The sequence below is a fragment of the Pan troglodytes genome, chromosome 2, assembly GCF_028858775.2.
Source record: "Pan troglodytes isolate AG18354 chromosome 2, NHGRI_mPanTro3-v2.0_pri, whole genome shotgun sequence".
Classification (NCBI taxonomy): domain Eukaryota; kingdom Metazoa; phylum Chordata; class Mammalia; order Primates; family Hominidae; genus Pan; species Pan troglodytes.
Window position 1 is genome coordinate 145,366,814 of NC_086015.1, and position 12,301 is coordinate 145,379,114.

General features: G+C 38.3%; 1 protein-coding gene across 6 annotated transcripts in view; it reads right to left on the reverse strand.

The window, feature by feature from the left end:
* Positions 1 to 12,301, reverse strand: part of GK5 (glycerol kinase 5) — a 67,826-nt gene that overhangs the window by 2,383 nt on the left and 53,142 nt on the right. For 2 of the 6 annotated variants that reach the window (XM_054682314.2, XM_024355735.3), the window contains exons 14-16: positions 11,492 to 11,551; positions 10,394 to 10,527; positions 5,725 to 5,857 (exon numbers count right to left, since the gene is read on the reverse strand). In XM_054682314.2, coding sequence (XP_054538289.1) covers positions 5,725 to 5,857; positions 10,394 to 10,527; positions 11,492 to 11,551 — 327 coding nt within the window. Of the gene's footprint in view, positions 1 to 3,987; positions 5,858 to 9,258; positions 9,393 to 10,393; positions 10,528 to 11,491; positions 11,552 to 12,301 lie in introns of those variants that run through there. The other 4 variants (XM_016942086.4, XM_063806289.1, XM_054682316.2 and 1 more) reach the window with 3 other exon arrangements.

Sequence of the window (12,301 nt, forward strand, 5' to 3'; positions counted from 1 at the left end):
ACTGCAACCTCCACGTCCCGGGTTCAAGCAATTCTCCTGCCTCAGTCTCCCAAGTCGCTGGGACCACAGGCACATGCCATCAGGACTGGCTAATTTTTGTATTTTTAGTAGAGATGGGGTTTCACCATATTGATCAGGCTGGTCTTGAACTCCTGACATCAGGTGATCCACCCGCCCTGGCCTCCCAAAGTGCTGGGATTACAGGCGTGAGCCACTACACCTGGCCTTTTTCTCTCTTTTTTTAAATTGAGATGGGTGGGGTCTCACTATGTTGCCTAGGCTGGTCTCGAACTCCTGAGCTCAAGCAATCCTCCCGCCTTGGCCTCACAAATTGCTGGGATTACAGGTGTGAGCCACCACGCTTATCCTGGGGCTTTTAATTCTTACTGAAAATCATAGTCTAAATTTCCCAAAGGGATTTAGAATCCTTTGGGGTAGATTCAAGTCTTCTAGGCCATCTCTGGGATGACTCTAGAATAACTTAAAGTCAAAGAACTCCAGGGTATATCTACATCTCTCCTCAAATAATTACAAAATTCTTGCAAGATTCCTGGGCTGGACTGTTTTAAATTAAAGACTGGTCCCTTACAGGAGGGGCTATTTATGAAGTTCCTTCCCTATAGCACCAGAGTGTTTGGCACTCTTAAAATTCAATCTGTTAGTCATATGCAGTCAAATATATAAAACCTGTGAAGAGAAAGGCTTCAATTAAAGCTTAAAAAGTTAATATATCTATGTGTATTTACAGACATGTGTCTCTACACAAATAGTTTTTCAAATATATAAACATATTAAGAATTTTATTTTATTTTATTAAGACAGGGCCTTGCCCTGTTGCCCAGGCTGGAGTGCAGTGGCACAATCATAGCTCATAGCACCCTCGAACTCCTGGGTTCAAGCGATTCTCCTGCTTCAGTTTCCTGAGTAGCTGGGACTACAGGGGCATACCACCACACCTGGCTAATTAAAAAAATTTTTTTTGTAGAGACAAGGTCTCACTTTGCTGCCCAAGCTGTAACTGAACTCCTGGCTTCAAGTGATCCTCTGGCCTCAGCCTCCCAAAGTGCTGGGATTACAGGCATGAGCCACTGTACTTGGCCAAAAATTTTAAATAAACAACATGAGGATTCTAGCTCTCACTACAGAGTAGTTCTTCTTTTGTTTTTGTTTTTGTTTTTGTTTTTTTGAAATGGAGTTTAACTCCTGTTGCCCAGGCTGGAGGGCAATGGCGCGATCTCGGCTCAACCGCAACCTCTGCCTCAGGGGTTCAAGCGGTTCTCCTGCCTCAGCCTCCTGACTAGCTGGGATTACAGGCATGTGCCACAACGCACAGCTAATTTTTTTGTAGTTTTAGTAGAGATGGGGTTTCTCCATGTTGGTCAGGCTGGTCTCAAACTACTAACCTCAGGTAATCCGTCCTCCTTGGCCTCCCAAAGTGCTGGGAAGAGTATAGTTCTTCTTAATCCAACAAAAAAGTATTTTACTCACAACAAATATAAATTGTCCCCATCAACAAATGTATATAATATCAAGGATAACATGTGTACAAACAAAGCTGCACTAACAAACAAAGTAAAAATTTATCCCACATACATGAAAGCACAGTGCTAAGTTCTGGGGAAGCAGACAGTTTCTGCTTTCAGGGAGCTTCCAGTCTGGTAGAGATTTACACAGAAGGCAGATTAAAGAGAATGATGATCTCCTTTGTTCAGAGATAAAAAGGAAGCAAAAAAGCAGGTCAAATCAAAGATGATCTGCAGAATACATTAACCCTACACTGAAATCATGGATCTACTCCAGTAATTAAGGCTGCAGAGGTGGGGCTGGGTGGATGAAAACATCAGAAGACAATTACAGCATGAGATATTGATTGATTGATTGACTGATTGATTGATTGAGACAGGGTCTCACTTTGCCACCCAGGCTAGAGTACAGTGACACCAACTTGGCTCACTGCAGCCTCCACCTCCTGGAGCTCAAGTGATCTTCCCACCTCAGCCCCCTAATTAGCTGGGACTATATGTGTGTGTCACCACACCCAGCTAATCTGTGTATTTTTTGTAGAGATAGGGATTCGCCAGGTTGCCCAGGCTGGTCTCAAACTCCTGAGCTGAAGTGATCCGTCTGCCTTGGCCTCCCAAAGTGCTAGGATTACAGATGTGAGCCACTGTGCCCAGCTGAGATTTATTTTTTCTTCATTAATCAGCAAAATAGATACCCTATTTATTTCAAGATACAATTAACTAATTTTTTTGCTAACAACCATTTCCTAAGGTAAAATGAGGCAGAAAGAAAAGGAGTATGACACTATATTCACTGAGTCTTCGATTTTCTTCTAACAGCCTGTATCAGTGGCTCTCAACTGGGGGCAATTTTGCCTCTCAGAATGGCAATGTTTGAAGACATTTTTGGCCATAACAACTAGGGGGATGGTACTTGTAGCTAGAGGGCAGAGGTCAGGGATATTGCTAAACATCCTATAAAGTACAGCATAGCATCCCAAAATGAAGATTTATCCAGTCCAAAATGTCAATGCTGAGATTAGGAAACCATGCCATGGTTGGATAAAAAAGATGAAAAAATCAGTACGTCTATAGTATAAAAGCAATTAGTAGCACTTTAAGATAGATTGAACAGGAACATTCTCTTCCTTTATCAGACAGTTGCAGACCTTCTAAAAATATCTGATAGATCTATAATGGGAAAATAAAACATGCTGAGAAGTAGCACAAATTTTTCTAAACTTCAAATATTAGCATACAAATGAAAAATAAACTTGGAAGACAGAAAGGACAAGCCAGGCACGGTGGCTCACGCCTGTAATCCTAGCACTTTGGGAGGCCAAGGTGGGCGGGTCACAAGGTCAGGAGTTTGAGACCAGCCTGGCCAACATGGTAAAACCCTGTCTCTACTAAAAATACAAAAATCAGCTGGGCGTAGTGACGTGTACCTGTAATCCCAGCTACTTGGGAGGCTGAGGCAGGAGGACTGCTTGAGCCCAGGAGGGGGGAGGTTGCAGTGAGCCGAGATCGTGCCACTGCACTCCAGCCTGGGCAACGGAGCATGACAATGTCTCAAAAAAAAAAAAAAAAGAAAGGACAATTTTGTTGCTCAATTGATCTTATCAACTGTTTCTGCAACCACAAAAGCAAATGTGGTCATGTTTCTGATTTTAGTTAAGTCCGAAAATATTTATTAAACTCTTATCACTAAAAATGGCCACAAATATTAAAAATAAAATATTAGTTTTTAGATTCACAGAAGAAAAAAATAGCCACTGACACTTGAGGAGATGCTCAATTCCGATGAGAGACATTCAAAGTTACTTTCCAACATTATCTGAAAAGTATTGATCCTTTTTTTTTTTTTTGAGACGCAGTGTCGCTCTGTTGCCCAGGCTACAGTGCAGTGGCATGATCTTGGCTCACTGCAACTTCCACCTCCCAGATTCAAGCAATTCTCCTGCCTCAGCCTCCTGAGTAGCTGGGATTACAGGCTTGTGCCACCACGCCCAGCTAATTTTTGTATTTTTAGTGGAGACAGGGTTTCACCGTGTTTGACCAGGTTGGACTCCTGACCTCAAATGATCCGCCCACCTCGGCCTGCCAAAGTGCTGGGATTACAGGCATGAGCCACTGCACACAGCCCAAAGTATTTATCCTTTATTTTGTGGTTATATGTTGGGAAAGAAGAACGTGGAAAAGAAGTGAACTAACAAATTTTCAGGTATTAATATTACAATTCAGTATATTCTGACAAAAAGAATTATTTCCTATGAAATTACACCCATTGGCTGGGTGCAGTGGTTCACGGCTGCAATCCCAGCACTTTGGGAGGCCAAGGTGGGAGGATCACTTGAGGCCAGGAATTAAAGACTACCCTGGGCAACATAGCAAGACCCTGTCTCTACAAAAAAAGAAAAAGAAAAAAAAATTACACCCACTGAGAAACAGAATGTGTAACAGTAAAACAACAGAGCAGCTTCCATGTGATTTTGATAGGAAAGCTTTAATTGGTGACTAAGCTTTGTAAAAAGGATGTAAACAGGGGAAAGAATGAAAAGAATAAGATTTATCTACATATTGAAGTTTGATTTTTACAGTAAATAAAATACTTCTATTTATTAATAACAAAAATATTTCCAAATCTTAATTAGTAGATTTAATGATACTATATATTTGTTACAATGCCTTCATCAGAAAATTTAATAATTAAGAAGATACTTGAAGTTCATTCAAATGGCACTTGCAGAAATGCAACTTAATTTCTAGTTCTATCATATCTGTCTCCAAAATGGACATATATGACAGCAAAAACAAAATTCTCTATAAATCTCTCCATTAGTTACATTACTATGTAACTAAAATAGCTAGTTCTATAATAAAAGGATTTTATGTGCCAAATCCTGACCAAGAGAGAAATAAAGTCATTATTGCTGCAAATCCAAATGGAACCTACCCCAAATGTAGGGAGGGGCAAATAAAGTGAAAACATGTTGGAAGGTGGGGTCAACTGCCTTAGGACAATTCTACATCCAGCTTGACACTACGCACGACTTACTCCTCCTCACTGTTTCTTGCAAGAAAGTCTGAGCATGTGAAACTGTCCTTGCTGCTCCCTGTGGATCTCTGGCTGAGTGGCTGAAGGGCAATCCTGAGCATAGACACACTCTCCTCCCTTCTATCAGCTATCCCCCGCACATACTCAGAGGGATGAGTAGACTGAACAAACATCAAAAAGACGCAGGAACAAATAAAATACCCCAATAAAGGCAATTCTTAAGTGGTCAATAAATTAGGGCACTTCTTCAAATTAAGCTCTGTCAATTAGGCACTTAATAAAAACAAAAGACATTTATACAAGCATCTAAACAACGAAGAAAGATAAAGAACAAGAGAAAGACACGATTTATGTTAACTACCAGCATGTTATACTTCAGCCAGAAGTTTTTGAAAGAAACGTTATTTGAGAAGGAAAATAAGTAGTATTTTTCTGTTTCTTAAAAATCAATATTCTTTCTAGTTCATTAACTAAAATTAGTTTTTCAGTGTTTTCAACATAGAATGCTCAGATTTTGGTTGAACAAGGAAAAATTAAGGCAGTGTCTTTAAGACCAGTAAAGGAAAGCATTAACTAACTCATAAGCTTATCTGAGAGGGACATATTAAGCTCATATTTGGATATAGTATTAGGAAATTATGGTTTTAAACATAAAATATTAATGTTTCAAAATTCCACATTTTCTCAGTTATTCTTTCTTTTTAGCTATATGTACTTCAAATAGCCCACTTAAAGAATTAAAGAAATACGTTTCACATAATTTTGGAACAATATGTGCATGGTACTTGACCCAGAACTATTAGCTTGGATGGTAAATCATTATGTTCCTATGTACCACTGACCCAGTATAAAAAGGAAGAGGACCCATAACTGTCAAAATATGGTTGGAAATGACTAACGTCCTTTGGAATTTGCTACAAAATAGAAGATATAAAGTTTTGAGGTATTGCTGCCTTACCATGGTTTAGGGGAAAAAAATAAGAGTTTTTTGTTCCGTTTTGTTTTTTTAAAAGCAATGCTTCTTAAGTTATGAAGCTTATTTAAAATTTTCTCCTCTTAGTCATTGTCATATTGGTTATCCCTGAGCTTCATCTCATCTGCACGTCACATAAACCAGCTACCTATGGTTTTGATCATTTCATTTAGTGTTATGTCTTGTTATACCAATTCATGGAGCGTTTCACTGCTTTGGCCCAGTTTTCCAGACTCATTTCATATTCTTGACATTTCTTCTGTGGCTTGAAAACCACTTCACTTTGTCTCAGTTTCTTTAGTTCCTCCTTGTCAGTCCAAAACCCTATAGATAAAAAAATTATCCTCAAATTTTAAAGCAAATCATGAGTCCAATAAAGTTTATCCAAAAACCTATGCGAGTTGCTGGTAGAAAGGTAAACAAAAACTATTTTTAAAACAATCCAAAATACTTTGTTACTTTTGAATTTTGTTAGATCGATCATTCCTGAAAATAATTATACCAGTATTTTCAAGTCTTTTGGTTTCTAACTTTCAGCTCAGTTTCTGTGTGGTGGGACACCACATCACTTCTAAAGCAGCTACCCTATGCCATCATTTAATTTCATAACTTGCTATTATTAAAACAATCCCAAGTGAAAAACAGTATATTTTCTGGCCAGGCACAGTGGTTCATGCCTGCAATCCCAGTGCTTTGGGAGACTGAGGAGGGAAGACCACTTGCTTAGGAATTCAAGGCTGCAGTGAGCTATGATTATATCACTGCACTCCAGCCTGAGTAACAGAGAAAGACCCTGTCTCTAAAAATAGAAAAACAGAAGAAAAAAAAAGAGAAAGAAATAGGATATTTTCTTTTTTATGCAATTACAATAAATGAAGACAAATTAAGACTTTTGTCTTACAGCTTAAGGTAAATGTCAACTTTCTGGAATATGCATAAAATTCAAAGTTGGAGATTAATGTAATAGTTTCTCTTTCAAACTATAGCCTTTTATATAATTTATTTAAATTCCAGTTTAAGATAATTTTGTAGTTCTAGCATAGACTGCTCTTTGAAGGAAGGATCATATGATATATAATAAAAAGCAAGAGAACTTTTTTTTTTTTGAGACAGAGTCTCGTTCTGTCACCCAGGCTGGAGTAGAGTGGTGCGATCTCAGCTCACTGCAACCTCCACCTCCCGGGTTCAAGCAATTATCCTGCCTGGGCCTCTCGAGTAGCTCGGACCATATGCACGTGCCACCACGCCCGGCTAATTTTTTGTACTTTTAGTAGAGACGTGGTTTCGCCATGTTGGCCAGGCTGGTCTCAAACTCCTGGCCTCAAATGATCCGCCCTCCTCGGCCCCCCAAAGTGTTGGGATTACAGGTGTGAGCCACAGCACCAGGCGAGAACATTTATAACTAAGATCATAAGTAGTCTGAAATGATACAGGTATCTTATTAGTAAGCTTGGCACCTTTCACCTACTGAGAGGTCTATCACACCTCTTTTGAAGTACTAAAAGTCTACAAATCTTCATGAAGTACATTTTTTCTTACCAATAAAACTGACACATTAAATTCTCCTTTCTAAAATTTTGTCAGGTCATATTCTTTTTATTTACAGTCAACATTTTAGACCATCTATGTTTAAAGGTATTAATGTAGGCCAGGTGCGGTGGCTCATGCCTGTAATCCCAGCACTTTGGGAAGCTGAGGCGGGCAGACCATCTGAGATCAGGAGTTTGAGATCACCTTGGGCAATATGGTGAAACCCTGTCTCTACTAAAATATAAAAAATTAGCTGGGCGTGGTGGCACGCGCCTATAGTCTCAGCTACTTAGGAGGCTGAGGCACGAGAATCACTTGAGCCCAGGAGGCGGAGGTTGCAATGACCCGAGATCGCACCACTGCACTCCAGCTTGGGCTACAGGGTGAGACTCCATCTCAAAAAAAAAAAAATTTAAATTAAAAATAAATAAAGGTATTAATGTAGACAAGTTTTTAAAAGAAAAACATAGTTTTCATCAGTATACTATAGTTAGATAAATCTAGTCAGGAAAATAAATGTGTTTCTTAAAATCCTCATTTCCAGAATTTATTGTTTACATTTTAAGACATATATATTTTAAGACATTTTATTAAGTATGTATAGAGCAAATCCAATTTCTGGGTAAATTTATAAAATACAGAGGATATACATAGTCTCACATTTCTGAGACAGAAGCAAATATCTGAAATTAAATATAATGATGTAGATAAAACTCAAGTCACTGTGTTATGTATAAAAATAACCTGCATGTGGGGCTGGGTGCAGAGGCTCATGCCTGTGATCCCAGCACTTTGGGATGCCAAAGCGAGTGGATCACCTGAGGTCAGGAGTTTGACACTAGCCTGGCCAACATGGCAAAACCCCATCTCTACTAAAAATACAAAAATTAGCTGGGCATGGTGGCGGGTGCCTGCAATCCCAGCTACTTGGGAGGCTGAGGCAGGTGAATCGCTTGAACCTGGGAGGAGGAGGTTTCAGTGAGCTGAGATTGCGCCATTGCACTACAGCCTGGGCAAGAGAGGGAGACTCCATCTCAAACAAAACAAAACAAAACAAAACAGAACAAAAACCCTGCATGTGTTTGTTACTTAAAGCATTTTAAATGTTCAAGAGAATCTGACTTATTTAGTCTTATAAGGTGAAAAGTGTAGAAGAATTTGATTAACATAAGTATAAAAATGCTTATGAGAACTTGATATACTATAATTATAGCTTAATTTATTCAATTTGTTTGTTGTTTAAGTATTTGTGATTTACCTTGTTACAGTTCTAAGTTTGCTCAATCAGGCACGTGAAAGTAATAAGAGGAAAATCAAACATACTAAATTTATAGGAGTTGGAATATGAAGGAGTTCAAATTTGCAAATGGGATTAAGGGAAAGTTTATTTTCTTCAACTTCAATCAAACGTTAATCAATGAACAAATGAAAGTAACTTTCAATTTTATTCAAAATTACCAGATTTTTAGTAGAATCAAGTTTAAGCCGAATTTACCAAGATTTTAGGCTTTTTGTAACTTTAATGTACTATTAGCCTAAAACTTTTAAATGTAAAATATCTTATTTTGTACCAAGCATCCCCCAGAAAGAAACACATTAAAATACTCTGAGTATCCTAAGGCATCATCCTGCTTTCTAGGGGGCCCTTTAAATTGACATGCCTACTTCCATTCTTATTCCTCCTCACTGATCTTTTCACTAATTGTCAAAGCAATCTGTTCAAATGCAGATCTTTCTATGGTCCCCACCCCACTGACCCCGGTTAAAATTCTTTAGTGGTTCTCCAGTGCCTTCAGGATCAGGTCCGAACTCCTCTTTATGAGGAGTCACCACAACTACACCTCTATGTACCTCTCCCACTCCCTTCCTGCTCTCACCATCATTGATGAATGCCTTTGCACAAGTTGCAATAGGGATATTGAGCCAACCATCTCTTACCCTCTCCTCACCTGACTCTCTGCTAGCCCCTTCAAAATTGAACCATATGTGATCTCCTCTGGGAAGCCTAGACCACTTGCTTATTAACACTGTCACTGTTCACTGGCTTTATCAAACAAACTTAATAATCACTTGACTTACCTGTCTCCTCCCACCAGGAATCAGAGACTATGGCTTTTAATCCCTTTATTGCCAGCAGTGATTGTCATGTAGCAGGTGCTCCACAAATGTTGTTCAATAAATAAAAGAATGGAGTGGTTTCTAATGCCATAGGCAAACCTACTGACAAAGTTTCCTCCTTGACCAAACTCCACTCAGGCTCCTCCAAGCTCTTTTCCAACTAGGCCTCAAGGCCTCAACTTTTGGACTTCCATGGTCATCTCTGCATTATCTAATTTGAGCAAGAATACTGCTAAATTAGTGTAGCCCATCCTCAATTTCTGATCAACCTCGATATCTCATCCTCCAGCATCCTCCAGATGATATTTGATCACCCTGGCCTGCCTTCCTGAGAATGTTATTAGGTTGGTTAGCAAGAATTTCCCCTTACCTCAATGTTTCCTCTTAGTAGTTTTCCATCCACTGACTCTCACTCTGCTCTTTGGCTATAATTTCTCACTTTTCCTTATTGTATTCAAAGTTGAGCCTAAATTCTCTCTCCCACCATAAGATCCCACTGAAGTAGTCCCTATACCTATCTTGATAGTCCTCCAGAATAAAGCCCACCTTACTATTTTTTTTTTTTTTTTTTTTTTTTGAGACAGAGTCTTGCTCTGTCACCCAGGATGGAATGCAGTGGCACCATCTCGGCTCACTGCAACCTCTGCCTTCCCAGGTTCAAGCAATTCTCCTGTCTCAGCCTCCCAGGTAGTTGGCATTACAGGCATGTGCCACCATGCCCAGCTAATTTTTGAACTTTTAGTCCAGACAGGGTTTTGCCATGTTAGCCAAGCTGGTCTTGAACTCTTGACCTCAGGTGATCCACCCGCTTCAGCCTCCCAAAGTGCTGGGATTACAGGCGTGAGCCACTGCACCTGGCTCACCTTATTGTTCTTTAATAAGTGTCACTGAATAATTTTTTTCTTTAACACTATCTATCCAGAAAGTTTACCCAGAGACTCTCTGTTGCTAGAGACTGACGCAGCTGAGAATTAACTGTTCTTGTCTCATACTTCTGACTGAAGGAGTGAGGTGAGGATAGAAGAGGTGCAACCAGACTCACCAACAGAGGACGTCACAGGATATTTTGTGAGTAATATGCATATGTGTATGGAGTTTAATGGACACCAAGGCTTTCCAGACTCTCTAGAATTTTGTAATTTGAGAGGAGAAATGCTATCTGTAAGGAAGAGTTTGCAAGAAAACTCTCATTCTTATAAATTTCACACATACCAACAGCAAGGCCAGCTAGAGAAGCTGCACCCAGGCATGACATGTCAATGTCGGCAGGTCTGTCTATATTCTCATTAATCAGGTCTGAAGTCATCTGCATGACAAAACCATTCTTACAAACTCCTCCATCTGCCCTGTGGGGAACAAAATATGTAAGATGAATTACTACAACAAAAGTATCATTCTTTTTCAGTGGGCCACATTTTTTTCCTGAAATCCTTGATTTTATTTTATAAATTTAACTTTTTAATTCTAAAATTAAATCACTTAGCATTAACCTAATGACAGAGAACCTTACTGGGTAATCTTTAAACATTTTCCTTATTTCTGCCACCAATTTTCTCACCTGCCCTTGTTTGTCTTAGGACTAGTTCAAAACAAGCCAGGTATAATAAACTAAGGCAACATAAAAATTCACTTAGATATTACAGAAAAGAAAGTCAAGAAGTTTGATGCTTACATGCCCAAAGGATAGCTATACACCCAAAAAAGAGATTTTAAAAATTGATATACTACACATATGGGTGCCAAGATGCACCCAAATTTGATATTGTATTATATTCTCCATAAATCCACAATTAGCTCTCCTTTCCTGTCTGAATTCCTATGACCAAGAATTTTGTTGTAGCTGGGAGCGTTGGCTCACGCCTGTAATCCCAGCACTGTGGGAGGCTGAAGAGGGCGGATCACCTGAGGTCAGGAGTTCGATACCAGCCTGGCCAACATGGGGAAACCCCATCATTACTAAAAATACAAAAAAATTAGCTGGGCGTGGTGGTGCATGTCTGTAGTCACAACTACTCGGGATGGTGAGGCATGAGAATCACTTGAACCCGGGCAGTAGAGGTTGCAGTGAGCCGAGATCATGCCACTGCACTCCAGCCTGAGTGACACAGCAAGACTCTGTCTCGATAAAAATACAAATTAAAAAAATAATAATTTTGTTGTGAAGGAGCTAAGCAGAAATTATTTTTGAAATCCTCAATAATCATAAAGATGAATTATTCAGGATCTCAAAAAGAAATGAGTGGTAGCTCATAGCAGCTACCACTTACTTCTAATTTCTAATTAAGTCTATTAGAAATAAACTTTACATACCGGATTTTTCTTACAGGAATATGAATCTCTTTCTTCATCATCTCATATAACTGTTTGTTTCTAGTTAAAAAACAAGATAACTATTTATAAGAAATTCATATCATAATAATTCACTACTTTATTCTGATCTTGAAAAATACAAACTCTAGTTTTATTTATTTGATATTTATAAAATGTACAAAACAAAATATTAAAGAAATAAATTGTGCTAAATGGAAACTGTATAACAGATACTCAAATAAGCAAGAAGCGCAGGTCCTTGTGTTTTTTTTGCCTTCATGTAAGAAGGCATAATTTATATTTTACAACTAAATTTTATCTATTACCATTCTACAAAGAAAAATTTAAAACAAGCATCTATTTAATAGATAGCTATTAAGATGACAAACCATAAGTAAAATCTAATAGAATTCATCAAATATAAAAACAATTACTTTGTAATCACAGAAAATTTTATTTTAAATGTTACAAACATCCCATATTCATGACAGCATCAGTCTTAATTTTAATAATTAACACCTGTCTCATAACAAAAAGATTACAGGGAAATATGCATGAAGAATAATTCTGATGACTCAATTTTGGGGTACAACAGAAGCATTATTACTTGGAATTATCTTTCATGAATAAGGATACTAAACCTTTGAAAATCCAAATTTTGAATCTTGCATGCTTAAGAAATTGAATTTTTTTAAAAAATCCTTCAATTTTCAGATATCAAGTCTGAGTGGTGTTGGTACATTAAATATAAGAAAAAATAAGAAAGATACCAAGGAAATTAGCAAGAAGAACATATTACATAATATATAG